This window comes from Homarus americanus, unplaced genomic scaffold (assembly GCF_018991925.1).
Source record: "Homarus americanus isolate GMGI-L3 unplaced genomic scaffold, GMGI_Hamer_2.0 scaffold14467, whole genome shotgun sequence".
NCBI classification, from domain to species: Eukaryota; Metazoa; Arthropoda; class Malacostraca; order Decapoda; family Nephropidae; genus Homarus; species Homarus americanus.
The window spans coordinates 6,801,738-6,823,587 of NW_024733734.1; the positions used below are offsets into that span (position 1 = coordinate 6,801,738).

Genomic DNA, 21,850 nt, shown 5'->3' on the forward strand with positions numbered 1-21,850 from the left:
TTATACTGTACTTATTTGTTTGTAAGCATTTTAATTTCAAGCCTAATAATATACAGTTATGTGAAAACCAATGAGAACACATAAACAGACTTTTTTAATAACACTTACTTTGAATGAAAGGACGATCTTGCTAAAGAAAAATAAAAGTTTGCTCTATTTCCCTCTTTGCTGCGAAAATCTTTAAGTTCATACCAACAAGGATTCTTGAAATTGGGCAGAAACTCAACTCCAAGTTCCTGCAATTGCATGTTCATTTTATTACTATAATACAGTACCTGGTACTGTACTGTACTGTACTGTATGTATAATTATTTCAGCACATACAGTACAGTATATTGTATAAACATTGCATGCACAGTACAGTATACAGTTCAGCATGTATAAAGACAATGCAGTACAGTATACAACTCAGCATGCATAAAAACAATACATATACAGTACACAATTTTCAATATACACTAGTACTGTACCTAGACAGAAAGGGTATATAGTACAAACAACAGTAAACAGTGTGGCAATTTGACCAAGGATAGGCAGCAAGTTTCACCTCTTATCGGTTAATATAAGAGAAAAATACAACTTACACTTGGGATCACCTGAAGATTAGGCATCTCAGCTACCTGGAGGGGTGAGGTTTGGCCAGGTTAAGGTGTTTAATTATCACATGAAATAAACTAGGGTGTCTAATCTTCAGGTGATTCTTAACTTGTAATAATCATAGACACTACAGTACAGTACTCACCTCCAAAATTCCCACACCATCAACCTCATTTTGATCTTGTGAGTCTATGATCAGTCTTGGGTCAGGTAGCTGGCTGTGATCTGCAACATGTGTGTGTTTTGTTAATTCACTTTTTGTACATTTCCAATAGTGTATAATTAAGTAATTTAGGTCGAAAATATTTCTCTCAAATACTTTTCTAATTCCAACCATAATTTGTTAATGTTACTAGTTCATGAATAATGAAGTGTCAACTTTCGCGCTGTTCTTTATAGAAATTGTTAAAAGTACAACTCACTCTGTCCCTCTCTGGTGCACCTCAATTGCTTCTCTGCCCTGCATGATATTCTCTCAACACAACAATCACAGATAAGATGTAATATAGAAACTACAGTACAGTAAATAACATTTACCGGTAAAAATTCGTTTTTACCCCAATCTCCCCATTTGGTATATTACTTTTCTAGTGTATTTTAGTGTTTTTAATTAACCAAACCTAGCCTAATCGAAAAAAGAATCATAGTGATAATGATAAAAAAAATCCGTGATACCTATTGGGCTAAAAATGAATATTAACCCATTTACCTAAGGGAGGACCAGAGAAAATTTACATTAGAACACTGTACAATACTATAATAATGTGTTTGTCTGAAAGTTCATAGTAAGGAAACGGCAGTGTACTACACTGAATATGAAAGAATGTTTTAATTTTTCATACCAGAAAGACTGGCGAAGCTGTTATTTCTATAAAGTGTGAAGATGATGAAACAGAACACGACTGTAGAAGCGGCTAGGAGTTGTATCACCCTGACCATGCTGCAGCACTGCTGCCTGTAACCTCATTATGAGATCTGCTCTCCGGTGTCTGCAATATAAAATAAAAATCACAGTTCAGCATTCTGATCTGAACAATATGTTTGCTTAATTTATATTAGGAAACAGTTTGTATCATAAATACAAAATAAATCTGATGCAGATTACCGATACTTTATGAAGAATGTAAACGTGCTGATCCTATCCTGACACACACACGTATACCAAACACACTCTCCTGAGGCCAGTAATTCCCCTTACCTCATTCCCTACACTGAAATCCCCCCTTCTATTCCCATAATTCAATTCTTCATCTACACATAACTCTTTCACTTCCACTCATTCTTTCCAATAATGAATTGATAGTTAAATTTCTTTCTAGTCCTGGGGATATTAAAATGTCTTTGGTGACAAATTTGATAAATTTAATATCCCTTACCCATGAGAAATTTTCGAAAAAAAATATTCACATAAAAAACATACACAAAACTTTTTCTTTTATCGTCTAATTCGTCTTCGCCAGTGATCGGCTCGTTAGCCGCTTGGGCGGTCGGTTACGTCTCTTACGAACAGGCATGCATCGGCTCCTGAATGTATCTGAAGTTCTGCTCCTGTTCCTTGGTTATGTCTGGTCTTGAAAGAGCTCACACTCGGTGCCGTCACAACACACACTGGCAGAATGTTCCAAGTTTTCACAATTCTCGGGTCCGACTAATTACCCAAATGTAGCCAAATATAGCCGGAATGAAGTCAAATAATGGTCCTAGATGAATAAATCGGACTGCCAATCACTTCTCGACGAGTATTTGGTGTCACAAAGTCACAAAAAATTGGTAAACTTAATTTAATCTGAGTTAATAGATCGAGTGCATGTACCTAACCTAACCTAACCTCGACTAGTATTTGGTGTCACGAAGTCACAAAAAATTGGTAAACTTAATTTAATTTGAGTTAATAGATCAAGTGCATGTACCTAACCTAACCTAATCTAACCTAACACAACACAACTCAGATTAAATTAAGTTTACCATTTTTTTTTACTTTATGACACCAAATAATAATCGAGAAGTGATTCACAGCCCGAATTACGCTTGTACGACCATCATTTGACTTCATTGCGGCTACATTTGGGTACATTTGGGTAATTCCTCGCTCCCTCGGTACATGCACGCGATCTATTAACTCAGATTAAAGTAAGTTTTCCAATTTTTTGTGACTTTCTGACACCAAATACTAGTCGAGAAGTGATTAGTAGTCCGATTTATTCATGTAGGACCATTATTTGACTTCATTGCGGCTATATTTGGGTACATTTGGGTAATTAGTCGGACAGGTGTGAGTCGTGTGACCCCTTGTGGGGGGAACGTCCGCTAGCTCCACTCCAGTTATGTACTACACTCGACTGAGTAGTGCCCTCTGGGATGTTTATACACTTCAATTAGGTCACCCCTTGCCGGTCTGTTGTATGTTAGGCAGTTGCAGGCGTTCTAATCTCTCTGGGTAGCTGACGGACCAGACGGAGAAGTACCTCACTCTTGAAGATCGTTACTGTTACGCGAGGAACAGACCATCTAGATATCTGAACGACCTTATAACACCTACTATAATTATAGTTTCGTTGCTTGATTCACCTTCTCACAATGGCTCGATAACTTAAGTTCATTGTCAACATACAAACCCAAGTCCTTTTCACATTCGGTCTCAATTAATGCAGTTTCTTTATTAATAATTTTGTTGTCTAGTGAAGTACTGAACAATACATCAATAGAACACGTACAGTACTTAACGACCTTAGTTGATGCACAACATTTTTACATCACAATATTGTACTGTATTTTGACACTGAACTTGACATTTTAGAAGCACAGTATTATTTCCCTTCAGTTATTGAAATAAGCATAGCTCCTTTATCATAGAAAATAAACTCTAAGCACTGCACATGAATAACTTCTACAACGATCAATCTAATGCAATGTATGTATACACAATTTATATTCGATAAATTACATATATTTCACGTAATGAATGTGTTTTATGTTGTAATATGCACCTGTGTCGGTTTTGACAATTGAATTTATTGTACATAACTTAGTAGTTTTATTTTTAAACAAAGGCCAATCTTTGCTGGCCCATAAATTACATCTGATGATGTTCCAATTTTTATTTAATGCTGTAGTGACTACAGCACATTTTCATGATTGTAAGCTCAAATTCGTTTTTTTTACACGATTTTGATGGTTACTGCACAGGGCCTCATACTTTTACAGCATAACACTCAGACGATAGGGAACTTATAGATGGGGGTAGTGGTGGCGGACGCTGCCCAAGGAATTTGTTACCATGTGTGTTTTCAGATGTTACTGATAATGGAAAGAAAATAAGGTGTTTTTGTATTGGTGTTTCTTATTGTCAGTAAGGATTTTATATTAACTATAGATGAGGAAAAATGGTTCACGTCTCCTACAATTATATGGAAGGAGTTTCTATAGGTCAGTGTGTACAGTACAGGTATATTGTATTTTGTTTAGTGAGGCGTGCGTTTGAACTTTACATTTTTGTATTTTGTTTCTTCAAATTTTAATTTCTTGATTTTGTATTTTGGGTCTATGCTTATTTGGAGTTCGTGTTGTGTCCACGTCACAATACCGGATGAACGAAAGCTTAATCTCACATTCCCGGGACTACCGAGTACTACAGTATAATGGTGACGTCGATATACAAACAACCCCTGAATTTCAAGGTGGTGGGCTCACATCCTTGGACCCTTTACTCTATCACCATCAGCCGTTGCTGGCCCTTCATCTCTATTCTCGATGATTACATCCTACTTAGACAATTCCCACTTGGACGATCGTTTGTTTTATGCGATTTAACGTAACGTAACCTAACCTGGTCATTTAATTAAGATGTTAAAAATCGCATATAACAGACGATCGTCAAAGTGGGAATCGTCCAAATGGGATGAAACCTTCCCGGTATCCCCCTCACACCATCACTTCACCCTTAAACTGTCCCAATTCACAGTCAAACTGACTTTGGTGTCGCTGAAAAGGCTTGTGTTAGATTTTCAGATTAACGCCCTCTCCTTAACTTTACCCAACGTTCACTGACGGATCCTGGCCTCCGGAGTGAAAGGGCAACGCGGCCACGCACCCCGACCATGATGACGAACCCCTCCCTCCATCATGGAGGTGCTCTACTGGTGTAAATCACTGGTTCTCGTGCCCCTTGGGAGCCTGAGCTCAAGCACATATTTTCCACACATAATAATGCTGCATAATGATTAACATCCCCATGTGACATTTTTAAGAAGTTACGTCACGTCTCTCGGCTGAGTTATCTAAAACTGTGTTTGGTTATTAATGACATAATTAAAAAAAATCATTGATATTCGGAAGCCGATTGGTGGAAAACACTGGACCGCAAACGTTGCCACTTATTACGAGAAATGTTCTGAACGATAAATAGATGGCTAAGTGATACGTTTGGACAAATTATATCGAGAGAACCCTTTAAACTTTTCTGCAAATATATCAGTACAGCAGTGATACTGTGATACATGAAACGTTTTCCGTCGCGGATAGTGATACAAATTTATTACATAGCCTAGCCCTAGGGCTAGGCCACAATGTATGGAAGCTATGATTGAACACGGAGAACATGAAAAGAAGAAAAAAATTGGTGTCTTGCAAAGGGAAAAATAATATTCATTGCAGGGGGGGGGTTCCATACGAGAAGCTGGGCCCAGAATTACGGGAAGCGCCTGGACCCAGGATTTTGCTCCCCGGGTCCCGTCTCCTCCCATTTCACTTGCACACCCTAATATTCATGGTCTTATAGATAAGCAAGACTCAAGGCTTTAACATGGCTTACAAAACGATGTAGGTCGTAGATTTTTAATTTGATCGGTGAGGGGCTATTTAATGCATTTTATAGGGGGTGAACTGGAGAGAAAGATGATGGGGCAGGCAGGGAGGTTATTAACAAAAGAGCTATAAAGTAAATAAATGCATCGTGTTTGTTTACTGAAAATTGGAAGTGGTTTGCTGGTGCCGTATATCCCATGTGGCATACTGGCTACACGTGGCATTAATCTCCCCATCCCAAACAAAGACTTAATCATAGTGTAACTCTAGATCTATTAGTTCAGCGTTTATTCCATACATAACAACAACTTATGGAGGAATCTAGGTTATTAAGTCTGTTATCTTCCTCAGACTCTGATATAAAAAAAAGCTTACAAACAAAAAGTTGTGATAACTTAGTTACACTTCGATGTCATAGTTTCGTTGCCGTCGATGTAAACAATGTTTCTTTTTATGCTCAAATGCACCAGGAGAGCTTTGTAATTATCTTAGATGAGATTGTACGTCACATTTGTAATTGTTAGTTTTATATTTTGTAACTTTCTACACCGCGTCCAACAGGCTTTCATTAAATCCGATATCACATGCATCGCCAAAGGCTGTAATAAGGCCAGCTTGAGACCATGAACACGTTCTCCATGCTAGGCTGAAGAGGTTGCAGATCCTCGTGGGCAGTAATGTGTGACAGGCGGTAACTCTTTCAAACCGGCATATAAAAGAATAAAAGATTAAAAAAAAATCCTCAGACCTTCTATTACTATTATTGTACAGGGGGGTGGGGGTTATATGAATATAATTTATTGGGTATAATAACACAGGCAGTGAGTCCCGCAATTCTCACCTCGCTGCAGTAGACATTTAAAACGTTACAGACAGCACGAAAACATAGATCAATCGGTGTTACAGACCACGCACCAACAAAGACTTCAGGCTGCGTCACACTAACACTTTTTCCATCATTTTACTGCATCTGTTTTCTAAAAATTATCAATCTTCTGAGCGCGTCCGTCACACACGCATAGGGAACCAGAGCACCAATCTTTTCGTGCTCGTCAAATGTAAACAAAGGTGGTGTTGTATGCCCTCCTCTTCATTTTTTTTGTTTACTGTACCTATTGTCCCTTGGGTCCCACAGGCAACGATGAGATCTAATAATGTCTATCATGTATTGATTATGTTCTTGCTGTGAAGAAGCTGAACACATGTCTCAATGTAAACAAACATCAAGTGTATTTACGAATATCTACATCAATAAAAAACAACAACGGTACACTTAAACAATTTATTAAAAATACGACACTGAATACTTTTAAATTTAAATTTAGTTATTTAACGTTTTCGATATTTATTTTATATAAATATACTCATTGACGAGTATAGATAGATCTTGACTTGATCACAGAAATTGGTGCAAGCCAGTCAGGAGGAAACGATACGTTTCGTCCGAGGGAGATGGGCTAAAAAAATAAAAAAATCGTGAAAAAAAGACCGAAACCGGGAAGTTGATAGAAAAAGTGCTAGTGTGACGCCGCCTTTAAAGGTACTGTACAGTATAGGCCACCTAACAGGAGGAGACCTATACACGTTATATCTACAAACGTGACACACGGGCAGCCCCATACCCGTACAGACATAAAAATATGATAGAGCAGATCTAAAAAGTCAATGATAATAACGAGGGAGCCAGATCAGCGGGTTGACCCTGTTAATCACATACACACGATATCATTTTGCCTTAAGTCTAGTCTAGACTTTCCTTCCCGCGAGTGTTATACCAACAGAAATCTGACTCGGCTGCAGGTGGGCACCAAATGGTGACCTTTGCACGGGGATTTTCAGTTCATAACGTGTACTTATGTGGGGCCATACTTGTTACTTCCAGTTATTGCTTATATTAAGTTCATTGATATATATATATATATATATATATATATATATATATATATATATATATATATATATATATATATATATACATGTATACGCATAAAAAATATAAAAGCAAGGTTGAGGAGTGTGAAAGAGGTAACATGCGACAGACCGGCAGGCCGAGCGGCTAGTAAGCTGGTAAGTGAAAGGAATTATATACAAAATCAGTGGAAACGAAATTAACATCACGTATTAATTACTGTATATACGTGCAATATGTAATGCCCTTGAAAATTATGGAGCTGCAGACATACAGGCCGAATTTGCGTTACCTAATCGTGGTGCAGGGGCTCGAACGAACCAGTTTCAAAAACCTGGAATGGGTATAAAGTCCCATGTTGTAACCTCAGACTCTACAGATGATGGACTGTTTCTTTACCAGAGTGAAGTGCGAGCCTCCTCTACACCCCATAGTTCATTCTCAACTCTTTCTATTCCCTTTAATTAGTCTTTTGAAGAGAAAATGTTTGTGGCATTCATTCTCATTAGTTTCATCTCTTGCCCTTTAACAACCATGGACAGAGACAATAAACGATTCTCGGCCGTTCCTGTTGGATCATCGTTACCTAAAGGTCCAACCTCATTGGCCTCCCATGCTTGCAGGCAGTGTGCCACCGAAAGCTAGCGAATATACTGTCCGAGCAAAACAAAGCCTTGAAAAGTATGCAAATGTTTGTGTACTTTGTAGGGAAATGAAAAGATTGCACTGGGACATTCTGAGATTAGGTGAAGTAAAGTAGACAGGTTTAAATAGCATTAGTGAAGATTATTATTTCATATACTATATTTAAGTGGTGAAAAACATAAGAATGGTGTTAGTATTCTTGTAAACCAGAGGTTGAGCAGTAGTGTTAAGGGATATTGGGTGGTGTTAGATAGAGTTTAGTTAGTCGAGTTTAATGCTAAACCCATGGACTTGTTTTATAATACAGGTTTATGCATCAACAAATGATAATGAGAATGAAGTCTAAAGAAAACAAAAATTATGAAGATTTAAAGAAAGCAAAACGAATGTCTGATTATAATGGGTGATTTTAAAGCAAAAGTTGGGAAAGGCAAAAGAGCACCAGAGGTAAAGACCACATGGGTTGGGTAATAGAAACGAGAGGAGAAATATGAACGTACTTTTTTTAAAGAAAATAAGATGATTATTGGAAATACATGGTTTGAACAACACCCTAGGCATCTCTATACTTATAAAATGTAAATAACGTTTTTAGGAATCAAATGGATTATATAAAAACATCCCGAAAACGTTTAGTGATTGATTGACTAGTCTTAGATTTAGGTGCTTAAACTATCATCATTATTTATTATCGTCACTAAATTTAAATTGAACCACATCTACAATATATATATATATATATATATATATATATATATATATATATATATATATATATATATATATATATATATATATATATATATATATATATATATATATATATATATATATATATATATATATATATATATATATATATATATATATATATATATATATATATATATATATATATATATATATATCCCTGGTGTTGTACTTGGATGATGGCCGTGTGTGGGTGATAACTATCTGCTGGACATGAACGAAGCAACAGTCACTGCGACGAAAATAAATCCCATGCATTCCCGGCTGGAATGTTTGAACTAATTTGCGGATCTGCCTTGTAATTAGTGATAAATTCTCGTTCCGGGGACTTCATTATTCATTTCTAATCCACACACCTTAAGTATTATACATAAAAAGTAGCTACTTCAAATATACACACAACGCTACCCAAACTTCATAAATACAACAAATACTACGCTTCTCTGAAAATTATGGAACTACTACAAGAAGATAATTTCGAGTAGGAGTTATTTACTTACAAGGTCTTCTCTGCTGCATTCATGGTATGTTTCGGAAAAAATATTCTGTATAGCTGCACTAGGCAGACAGCAACACACACTACAGGCTCCTAAAACAATACCTGGGGGCTATGTTTGTGTCGGTCAGGTGACGTAAAGGTCTCCAACGATATTATCGCATCGCATCGACACAGGGTCACTAGGGTCACGTAGCTTCAGGGCCCACCTTACCCCTGATTTTATTTCAAGTGAGTGTGTGTGTGTGTGTGTGTGTGTGTGTGTGTGTGTGTGTGTGTGTGTGTGTGTCCCACTTGTCCTCTTGCTCTTAAGAGTCCATAAGTTATTTAATATTTACCCACCAGTGGACGCAGTTCACGAAAACCCTGCTCAGTAACACAATCCTACCCATTTGCTGCAAGTAATGTCGTAGGCAAAGTTTCTATCTCCAAAAAAGACGTTTCACGTGTTTTGCCAGGGGAAAAAACTTCCGAGACAGGAACTTGCGTATACTCCACTAAGGAGAGAGAGAGAGAGAGAGAGACTCGTAATGTTAACAAGTTAGGCTTTTGTGGATGTGGGTGTGTTGCCCAGTGTTCGTGAGGGTGGGTGGGTGGCTGGGCTGCCCGATGAATCACCTGTTTAGAATGCGGTACTCGTGAGTGTTGAGAAGCTGGTCTGCTGTCCCTCCCCGGGTGTTGAGGCTGGTCTGCTGTCCCTCCCCAGGTGTTGAGGCTGGTCTGCTGTCCCTCCCCAGGTGTTGAGGCTGGTCTGCTGTCCCCCTGGTGTTTAGGCTGGTCTGCTGCCTCTCCCCTGGTGTTGAGGCTGGTCTGCTGCCCCTCCCCTGGTGTTGAGGTTGGTCTACTACCCCTCCCACCTTTGATAATGAGACTGTGTTGCTGCCCGTCCCCTAATGTCAGGCCGTGGTGCTCCCCTTCTTTAGTTGTAAGGCTGTGTTGCACTGTTGCTAGTGCCCCTAATGTGATACAAGAGCTTATAGTGATCACGTGTGATTAAAGAAATGTAGACGGCGAGTGAAATTTAAAGGTGATGTGAGCCAAGTATGGAAGTGTTTAAATATGGTGGTATTGGGCTAAAGTTGCACCGATATAACGTAAACAAGAAGGTGTAAATCATAAGCGAGACGGGGTCAAAAGAAACCCACGTCAACATTCTAAACATTATGGGTATAAGCTGTCATCAAGTCTAACCGGGTATAAATGTTGCCAACTCTAATGAGGTATATGTGTCACCAACTCTTACAGGGTAAAAAATAAAATACCAGTTCTGACAAGGATTATAAGTTACCAACTCGGACAGGGAATAAATGTTACCAGCTAACAGGGTATATATCAGTATATGTTACCAGCTCTGAAGTAGCTTAATTCAACGTAGCCTAGCCAATTTTTTTCGGACATAAACAAGTAAACTGTAACATCTAAGGGAAGTCTCAACACATGTGAACATTTGATAGGGTTCACAAGGTACATCTATTAGTACCTACTGAAATCTAATATTGTACAGATAATCCCTTGATATAGCTGAATTAATATGTAATGTTAAGTATATTTATGAGAATAATTACGGCGCAATACGATAAGCTTCGGGACGCAAGGATTGAATAAGTATAAAGGCGCCCATACACGATTAATAATATTGTCAATAACAAATACTGAATCATTAATATTGAACGTGAGTGGGCAGCTTCACATTCGCCTTCTAATCAACGGTTACCACTGAGAAATTAAGGTTTATACACTATTAGTCTCTTTTTGATGCTGCATGATTGAAATCTGTTTTTGTTGTGGCCTTATAAAATTAATAAAAACTTGAACCCCGCAAGTGATTTGTGAAAGTGTTATAACTGGTCTTTTTTTATGAGAGTATGTGTAACGAGACACTTAGTTTATCATTATTATTTGAACTGAGTGAAGTGGGGTTTTTTTTAGGTATAGGCTACTATTATCATATTTACTGTACTGTTATTTGTAGTAGTATCTTTTCACATAATTTTTATAGTCAATTACATTTTTTGTTCTTTAGCATATTGTAATATTATCAATATTCTTATTTTAAATATCATGTGTGGAAAGGACTGAGGCTGAGAGTTCAGGTGTGGCGTGGCTGAATAATGTTTACTCTGGCGGTCTCTGCAAATAAACCCACGCCCAGCGACATTGGAAATGGTAACTGTACCTAAACAGAATTTAATTTATTTTACTATTAATTTTATTATATTATTTTTTTAAGTACGGTATATGAATCGAACTTAGCCTAACGACCTTTATGTAGTTTTCAATAGAATTGGTCTAATTTGGCTGGTTAGTGTTCGCGGTACAGTACTTGTACAATATTAACTTCTGTACATTGCCATAACTCGACTCAGGAGAAAGAACACCAACAAATCCAGCACCGGTGTAGTAATATAGAAATAAGATAACAATAATAAATGAAATGTGGGATGAAAATGTCAAAACAAATTATACAGGAGCACTAATCAAATTAATTTGATAAAACGATGGAAAATGGACTTAAAAAATATTAGCTTCACAGCCTGATGGAAATTGCATCTGGCAGAATCATTACGATATAATTATTTCACATAATGTATCCTAAAAGTTTGCTGGAAAAACTAAAACCGTATAAACAGTTCTTGATATCCTCAGCAGTTGAAACACCTAAGCAACAAATTGGAATCTAATCGGAGGGGCAACATTTAATAACCCAAGAATTTGTTTTCACTGACCAATAATATATTAATGGTTCTCTTCTGAGCTGTTCAGTGTCATGCACACGTGTCCGTTTGCAGCTTAGTAACACAGCTCATTGCCTATGTAAATTGTGGAGATTAATTTAACTTTAAGCAAACAGGCTAGATTAATCTGTTCTTCACACTTGGTGGCCACGTTAAAACTCACACGAAACCAATAACAAAAATGAAAAGGTCTCTCGCACTCCTACGAGGCATTTTTTTTTTCAAAGATAATTAACACCTTTAGTGCTGTGAAGAGGTTGGTTGGGTTTGATGTTTCGGAGCGAGTCATTGATATATCGTTGGCTGAGGTAGTCGTTGAGTTGGCTCATGTTGTTAATGCTGTTAGTGATGGAAATTTAGGTTCAATTACTATTGTAAAATGATGTTTGTAGGCGAAAACGTTGTGACTGTTTCTGTTTCTGGCGGAGATGAAGGATTAATGCAGTAATACGGTACACTTATGAATATGTAAGCGTTTAGATTTACAACTTGCCAGCCCAGCTTATTGTGCAGGAGTCTCGTGGTGAGGCCAAGAGGGGGATGTTTGTTTACTTAGCAAATGACCACATCTCAAGGAGTATACTTTCATATTCCCAGTTGCCTCGTAGCTTAATAATTTACATATCTATTTAGAATTATATTTCTTAACATAAAAATTCTCAGAGTGGCCAAAACACGATATATCCATTTATTATAGACATTAAAAACAACCATTCGAAGTGTAATTACTGAACTACATATAGAAGTATATGAACATCTTAATTTCACTTGTTAGCTGAGCAAGATCTTAGCAGTGTTCGCGCTTCCAGGAAGACTACATCCGGGCTCTACACAACCAGCCATTGAAATGCGGCACCCACGAGTTGGTCTCCTTGAACTCTGGTAGCTGCCTTTGTGAGGATCTTCTCGCTACCATAAATGTCTATGGTCGACGCCATTCCTTGGCCAAACGTGTATTTTTTTTCCTCCTGGCAGCGTTTTGCCGTAAGAGAGGATGTAGTACATGTCTCATATGAACTAGTCATTCCGTGTGCTATTTTGGGGCTAGCTGGGCACAGATGTTGACGTGCATTCTGGGAGAAAGATCAGATAAACAGATGCGACGTACAGTATTAAGAAAAATTATGCGAAGTTTAAACGTTTAATATCTTTTTCAGACATTATTTTCGTGCAGCGTGTATAAAGATTTTTAAACTTGGGAGTGACGATGAAAACGGATAACCCAAAGATACACTACTCAGATAGGAAAGCTCCAGCTAAAATATATATGAAATGTGTACGGTATAGTTGCCAGATACCTCAATAATAACGCCATCTATTGGCTGCGTCCAAAAGCTATACGTGACGTCATAGACATTGATGTGACGTCATGAGTGATGTTTTTTACGTATTCCATTTATTTTAGACATCAATCTTCATTCTTCATTTATGTATGCCTGTATGTATACATGCATACTCCATTGCCTCAAGATCTTAGATGAGTTCAGAAATTAAAAGACACAAAATCTTTTCTCTTGCACAATTATCATACAATTACTGCAAGTGATGAATCGCCTGTCATGCCGTTACCTAAATTTGGGGAATAAATTACCTTGTTTTCAGTAGAGTTCTTGGCTATTAAAAGGCATTTTTAATGTTTATCTTTATTGTAATAAACAAACACAAAATCAATAATTCAAGTTGTGTCTTGGTTAATCATGTATTATAATATTTTATCTAACATGCTACAGGTAAATATTAACATTACCATAAAAAATAACATTAATTATTAATAACTAATAATCATGCACAATATATATATATATATATATATATATATATATATATATATATATATATATATATATATATATATATATATATATTATGAAGGAACACTCGATAAATTCCGTGCAAGTCCTCACAGTTCTTCTCGTTTATTCTAGGAATGTCAATAGCATTTTGCCATCTGCGACTCCTGTCAAATTCGTATCTAGTGAGTCGGAGTGACTGATGAAGCTGCTGCCTCCGATTTTAAGTGTATTTCAATATATAATTGCACATTTTCACTATAACTCACAAGAAATTAAATACTTAACCATTTCACAGTGGAAGGTTACACTAAACTGAATAAAATCGTCTGGCGGTGGCCAGAATAAAATGTCAAGTGTGTGACACGCGGTGAAAGGGTTAAGTTGCCTATCTCTGTCCTTTGGAAACCGATGAAAATGAAAATGTGGATGTGTATCCTTTCTCCTCTTGCAAATAACACAGGGATATGCGATCTACCCGGCATGGTGAACTGCGCGTCCTGAAGTCTTGGCTACAGTGTCGCCAGACGTCAGTGTGAAAAATCAAAACGCATCCATAATCTTCTAAAAAGTATTCACTTTTTTCTTTAATAAAATGACGAATTTTTTACTACCTATGACAACAAAGTTAAACTGAAATATAATGGTGTCATCAATATTTTACTGATTATAAAATGGCTATTCTTGGTTGTAGTCCAAGATTTTGATAACATGCAGACGACAACGTGACGTCACTTAAGTACGGCTGCAGTGCTATACTAACTCTGGACAACATAAAATGACGTCACTGTGCCTTGAGGTTCCAGCTAGTATTATTAACGACTATTTTACACTCATTCTTGTCTGAGTTTATAGTCTTTGTGATAACCCACTGTTACACGAGTCACTAACTGCTGGTAAAAGATCCACCGGTAAGAAAAAGAAAAAACACCAGATACGAAGGTCACTCAATGTTGCTTGGTTAATTTAGGTCTATAATTCACCAAGGTATACCAGGGGATTCGTACTTTCGTAAATACTTCGACGTAAGCCACACCACACCCAAGTAAGTACACCTTGATATATAATACAAGTGAATTATTTACCTTAGCTACACAGAGTGACTTTTTACCTAAAGCACCTATTTTTTGGTGGCTTGGCCCTCGTCCATGCTCACAAGCTCTTAGCAGGGATGGCGGGATACAGTATCTTATAATATGAAGTTATTTTATCTTCATATTTTGTAACACGTCATTTTTCAGCTTGAAAGCCACGATTAGGTATTAAAATATGTAAGTATTGTTAAGAATAAAACGCAAGTGTGTTTTTTGTTATTTAGGCTATTTAATGATTGCAAACAGGCTGTGTTGCATCATAATCATCACAGAAATTTGCAGTATAGTATCCATTTGTCTTCGCTTTAACTATATACTAAATGTACCTTCTATGCAATAGAGAAACAGAGTCCAATCATTTAGTGTATATTAGTGTTTGTCTCTCGGAAATGAGAGCACCAAACATGATGCGGTATTGCAGGCACTAAGAGCCACGAAAAGACAGCTGGGGAGGGGCCACTGATGATTATGTTACCAAGGCAATTCTCCTGGGTTAACCTCTGTCCGGGCTGACGCGGCTGTTCGTCTCTCTTACATATCCTGCCCACTCACCTCCCCACCCCTAGCAACCTCGTCAGTCATGTAGTAGAATATAATGCTCGTTCTTACCCTTTACATAATGTTACTTTATACCACGGTACATGCAATTGACATTATTGTACATACAAAGTTGCAAAAGATGTATTGTATGGTCTGACAACAGCAACAGTTGGTTCATCATCAGCAATCAGGATGCAGACTTGGTCGTAAAGCCTTCGGCATATTTAATGAAGATCGCCATAAGAAGACTTGTGTTACGCTCTTGGTAAACAACGGGATTAAGGTGTATTCACGAGGGCGGATTACGAATTATTGGAATGTATTACGAAATCCCAAGAAATATTAGGTAAAATTGTACATCAAAATCACGTATTGAGGCAACGAATATTTTTGTTTTGTTTTTAGAAAACTAAGAGGTTAAGTAAATCACGCTGTATTATTTGTTCAATGTTCTCTGGCTATGTTGGTGACATAAAACTGCACTAGTGAAAGTGGGTCCCGTATGTCTCGTTGGGGGCGACCCAGATACAGCACACTGTATTAAAGTATATATTTCGGTAAACATGAAGTGTGTGGCCGGCAATGTACAGTACTCGACTACCTTTACTCCCCTAAATGAAAATTTATGTATCCTAATGTTTTTGTGGAGTTTTGAAGATAAAATGGAGAATTAAATTTGACTTATCATGAATCAGTAGCCCACCAAGTTGTATACACAGTTTTAAGGAGTCATACTGTAGCTTGAAAGATTAGTCTCGCATATCAAAGTTAATTAGGTCAGAAACTCATATTACGTCATCGAGTCGTCAGTCACAAACACACACAACAAATATGACAAAATCCCCAGCTTAATAAATTAAGCCAATTGCAAGAACAGTTATGGGGTGTACGACGCCATTAACGATGACCTTCTTGCCCTGATCTTTTTCAGCAATATCGCCTTTAACACATGGAACTCTGCACTTTTCGAAGCCTTGGAGGAGTCTCGAAGCAAGTTTCCTGGTGGGAATTATTAGCTAGTACTGTACTCAAAATATCGAAACTTCAAGATCTCTTCAGAGCTTCGAAAAGGTGGTATTCCTGAAACAAGACCAGGGCAAGAAGGTCATCGTAAATGAGGTCGTACACCCCATGACTGTTCTTGAAAATTATTAAATTCAGATCGATAATATAAACCACCATGCTCATCAAGTCACCAGTTGAATGCATCCGTTTTGTGACCACAACGTCCGAAGGGTCTAGGAACAAACCCACGTCCAGATCTGGCTATGGCGTCACACTACATAACCAACTCAACCTTGGTAATATAATATTCCCTCTGTTAGGTCATGTATGTTTTGTTCTGTCGCCACAGCTGTCGTAGCGGTGGTGTGAAATCCCGTGTTTTGATAATAATATATACTGTACATCATGGCATTTCAACAACTAAAGTTTTCAAGCACGTAGATTCAATCGTATACTAAATATCGTCAATTTTATATTAAGAGATACACGGCCAGCTTATTTGCTTTCAGTTTCTTTCCAAGTATACTCAGTTTTTGAGGTGTGATGAAGGCAGCCTAGTAAGAGGCGCCGGTACGTCCACACCACCGCCATCATGTGGATCCCTTGACAAACATGGCAGTGAATATGGAAATTTTAACGCTCCAGATCAAGATGTGCGCACAGGAAATAGTCAACTAATTTTTCTTTCCAGAGTGCGAAAATTATCAGAGATCAACACAACAGCTATTATCCCGTAAAATAGAATATAAACACGATAAATAAAATACTAAAGAACTGTACTGTATAGTGACTTATCGCGGACAGAACATTAATTTATACTGTGCAGTATAGGTATACATATATGTATTCTGATGGCTCTGCTCGCGTGTCCGTCCGTCAACCAACCAGCTCCAAACTGATCTTAAGCCTCTGTTGCTAGCTTCGAGTGAATAAACTATAGTAACCGAGAGAAACCTGAAGAAGGCGTTTGCCTTTCGTCATTCAACAGTTTACTTTTGGCATTTTAGCGATAAATTCCTGTAGCTATGTTACACAACCCTTGTAAATCAAGCGGGATAAAAACAAAGATGGTCCATCTGACCATGCGTGATGCCCAGAATGTATTGACGTAAACAAACGATGACATTTATATTCAGACCACATGGCTTTCAACTCGTTGGTCAGAACACCTGACTTTGTATTCGAAGACGATTGTTATTTTTATAGTATATAACAGAAAACGAAGTGACATCAGACCCGTTTCTTACTGTTTTTATTGAAGCCGGGTACACCATCGCCTACATACAAAACAATTTGCAAGAAACCATCATGATCTTAGTACACACATTCCCGTTAAGTAGATTAGGTTCGGCCAAGTTGCAGGTAGATCTGCGTAAATCGCTAACCACAGATAAATATAAACATCGGTATAATTTTTATAATTACTGTTGCATGTCAATTTGTAAACAGAACCTAGGAGTTATACAACGCTGTTTCAACTTTGAATCGACACTGAAATAACGTTAAAACTATACTTCAGTGTGGTTCAACGTCGAAACAACGCCGAGTGCCCGCTGGGAGGAGATGGTTACATAATCTGGGAGTGGCCTGCGAGACCTGGTGAAGACGCTCGCCTGGATACTTGTCTTAATCTATAGCCGTGGATATACTGATTACGTAAGATAAATGATGAGGTGTGGCTACACTAAATAGTGTGACGGAAGGGTAGAAATCACTTAGCTGCCAAACATAGACAAATGCCATAACCATGTAGGGTGCTTTGTGTGTGAGTAGCCTATTGGAGTTTAGGACGTGAGCAAGTTTGTGTGGATGTTTCTATTTTCCTGTCGCTTTTACACTTGCTATATATCATTCCCCTTAGTATTACCCCCCCCCCCTTTTTTTCTGAGGCCTCTGAACCGCTTGATGCACCCCACACAAAAGTAGGTGAGAAGTAAAAGTAGTGGATGTGGCATTACTAATCTCTACTGTGCATAAAAATGATAAGTAATGAGTTAGATATAAGCTGGAAATTCTATATACAGTGCACGTATTTTCAAGCATTTAGCGCGCGCAAGCCTAATCGTCAGTGAAACGTTCAAGTTCATACATACCCTAAACTTGATTTCGCAATGGTGAAGGCGCCTCACGCACTAATTAAAATTTTCGTTGTTGATTTTGTTAAGTGTTCAGAAAACCTTTGTAGAGCTAACATTCACAAAAAAATCAGCCTGTAAATCAACACCGAAGGGAATAGGGGTTAAGGATATTATATAACGGGACTCCGCATGCCCTGAATAATACCTGTAACCACCACCCAAATCAATACATTGGTACAAAACTTACCAATAATTTCGCTGCCGACAACTATCACAACCAGGTAATATATATCAGTTAAGTAATCCTCGCCTTCACCAAATCACTGTACACACACACACACATTCACCCTTCCGTATTCCTTTCTTCACTGCACGGTACTCTCGGGTTCCTATGACTGACTCCACCTCGATCAACTCGAGACTGTAAACCTCCAGCCGAAAATTATGGTGGGGATGCCTGCTCAGAACAATGATTACTTGTTTCGAAAAGATACGCTCGTCGAAGTGATAAACGCAGTTTATTTATCAAATATGCTTTATTGTCATTTTGCTAAAATAGTTAGACTTTTACTTGACTCGGCTTGCGATCATGGAGGGAAAGAGGGAAATGCAATGAATGTTTACTCTGTATGGCAAGCTTAGTCGTCTCAGTTATTTCTCTCTGGCGTCTGAGATCCCTGGATGCCCGAGTACGATAATGTAGGATACCCGAAGTTCAATTTATTATTTCACGCTCAGAAGTTCTTTCAAATGATAACGTGTATTTATATATTTACACTGTATATCTGTGTTGATATTGTGCGAATTTCCGTATCACTGATTATATCTCGCAATTGTAGTTTCAAGTGTACTTATACATTCAATTCACGTAATATGGACTGTGGTTGGTTGCTCAGATGAAAGAAGAAAGAAAAATGTTACTACGTTTCTTGATGTTGATCATCACAGATTCACAGGCAATAAAAGGAAAATTTTTAAGCAACAGCTAAGATAATTAGTTTATTGCAGCTAAGATCACGTTTTTCTTTCAGCATCTTAGTTGTAGGCACCAAGAACAGCCAAGATACAACCCGAGGAAACTCAGGACGTAGGGAAGAGGGGCAAAAAGTGAGTAGCAATGAGTAGAATGGAGGCAACATCTCGCAAGATTTTCTTGACTAACATCGTATCTTGTGTTTATCTAGAATTACTATACATATTGGACTCCAGTCACCTTAGATAGATTCATATTGTTACCAGAAAAAAAATATACTAAGGTGACAGGCGAAGTGATAGCGTCGGTGTGATATACTGTATGATAGAGGTAACAGATGATGGTATACGATAATTCGTGTGTCGTGGTACGGGCCGACCCATATCTGCAACTGACGTGGGAAGTACTGTACTCACCGTCCAGCCACACGTATGAAGCAGCCTGTGTTTTGTTCCCTATTCGTGGCTTTAATGTACTGTAAGCAGTGTTTGGTGAAATTATGAAATAATACAACACATCAACATTGGCGAATGTAATACAATTTTATATGATTTAACACTGTAAAATTGATTGAGTTCACTGCCCCTTGATAAAAATTGCCTAAAAAGAATGATTTAAGTAAATAACTGAACAGAAAGGAGGGGGTGATTACGTCAAACTATTAGGCGTAAATAACTAGGTTATGTACTTTTTAGAATCATGTATTACAGTGAATCTATATTTTAAGTTTCGTCGTTAACTTTATAATAGTTACTACATGGAAATTGCTGCACCTGTTCTTTTTGTTTTGTTAATTAGACGTATACCTTACTGACATTTCACCATGGTTGCTGCGTCCGTCTGGCGATGACGCTGGACGAATCTAGCCGAAATTAACCTAATCCAATCTAGCCAAAAATTGTGACTTGTGACTTTTATTCGTTCACCCACAGGACTGTGTTGGCGGTGCTGTGGTCAAGGCAAAAACATTCACGCTAACTAGTCTGTCGGCGACTGTGACTCATATCCTGAGGTCACTGCACTTTTCCTATTCTGTCTTTCATCTGGTTTCTTTATCGACGAATTTTTATTTTACTGATTCAAAATAATTTAATTAGATACAATTCTTCGATAAGGACTAAATAATTACGCCATCTTACAAAACTATAAAACATAATTATATGCATACAAAGTACATTTAATAATTACTTTATCCTCTTCGCCTCTGATCGCTGTAGCCGCTTGGGCGGTCGGTCACGTCTCCGTTAGGCACTGTTTGGACGTACATGTGCTGAGCATGCACTGGCTCCTGAATTTGTTCTGTACCTTCAAGAGACTCGCCCACCAGGATACTTGTGGTCTAGACGGAGTGCAGTCTTACCTTGACCTCACTGTATACAGCAGCACCTGGAAGGAACATTTGTCACGACCACACCTCTCTCCGTTAGTCTTGCTGATGCTTGTCAATTTGGTCATGCCAAACTAGTAAATATTTACCTTGTGTATTTTGACGATTCATCGGCCAGGGAATTTAAAAATGGTATCCATCTTGCTGAATCCACTACACCAGATGACGACATTCAAATACTGTACTACTCGCTATAAGTCTAAATATCTATATTAAACTTTGATATTTTTATATTATGAAAAATAACGGTTCCTAGTATTTATTATTATGTATTTTCGTTCTTTAATAATCACTGATTTCATGCATAGACAAAAAACATCTTACCCTATACAGATTGATACATAAATCAAAGAAAAATAAGACGTTGGAGCTCCCATTCCCCCCTCTAAAAAGATCTTCAGTGCATAATTTTATCTTTTTTTTTCCAGAATAATCACATCACGACTCCTGAAGGCAGCTACTAGTTAACCACTTGTCCAACACAACCTCCTGCATCTTCACCAGGTCTGTACTTCTTGGATATTTCTTGAGTGTATTTTTTTTAATCCCTTACTTTTAAACTTACAAAGGCCACGTCTTCAGTGTATAGTTAGTTTTGCTCTGATGGTGATACGTAGCTTCATCTGACGTAAGATACTGTACTTAGAAACAGTTATAAGTCGACTTAAACGTAACTTTATAGGATCTGACGTCAGCTGCTCTATACTGTATTTCAACCCCAAGGTGAGTTTCTCGGGGAAATATGTTTGTATAACATGAGGCATCATAATCTTGTTCGATATAACTACAGACGTCATAATCATGTTCTTGTATATAACAGTAGGCTTCATAATGGAGGAGGTGTTATCTGTGGGTATATTAAAGGCCGCGTCTTGCTGGAGTGCGATGCTGTGTTTATTTAGCCTTACTCAGTGACGTTCGCGTGTTTCTTTGTGTTTGTTTATACAGTATACACCCACATAAACACAACTCTCCCAAGCTAGTTCCTCGAAAGTAAACAGCTAGATGAATAAATGTAATTTTTCAAAACCGATGTGAGGTTAATAGC

General features: G+C 37.8%; 1 protein-coding gene across 3 annotated transcripts in view; it reads right to left on the reverse strand.

Moving 5' to 3' along the window:
• Positions 1 to 18,852, reverse strand: part of LOC121869961 (carbohydrate sulfotransferase 15-like) — a 37,640-nt gene extending 18,788 nt beyond the window's left edge. For 2 of the 3 annotated variants that reach the window (XM_042371572.1, XM_042371571.1), the window contains exons 1-4: positions 18,690 to 18,852; positions 1,440 to 1,586; positions 743 to 822; positions 109 to 236 (exon numbers count right to left, since the gene is read on the reverse strand). In XM_042371572.1, the coding sequence (XP_042227506.1) occupies positions 109 to 236; positions 743 to 822; positions 1,440 to 1,536 (305 nt within the window). In that variant the 5' untranslated portion in view covers positions 1,537 to 1,586; positions 18,690 to 18,852. Of the gene's footprint in view, positions 1 to 108; positions 237 to 742; positions 823 to 1,439; positions 1,587 to 18,689 lie in introns of those variants that run through there. The other variant, XM_042371573.1, reaches the window with a different exon arrangement.
• Between the last annotated feature and the right edge of the window lie 2,998 nt (positions 18,853 to 21,850).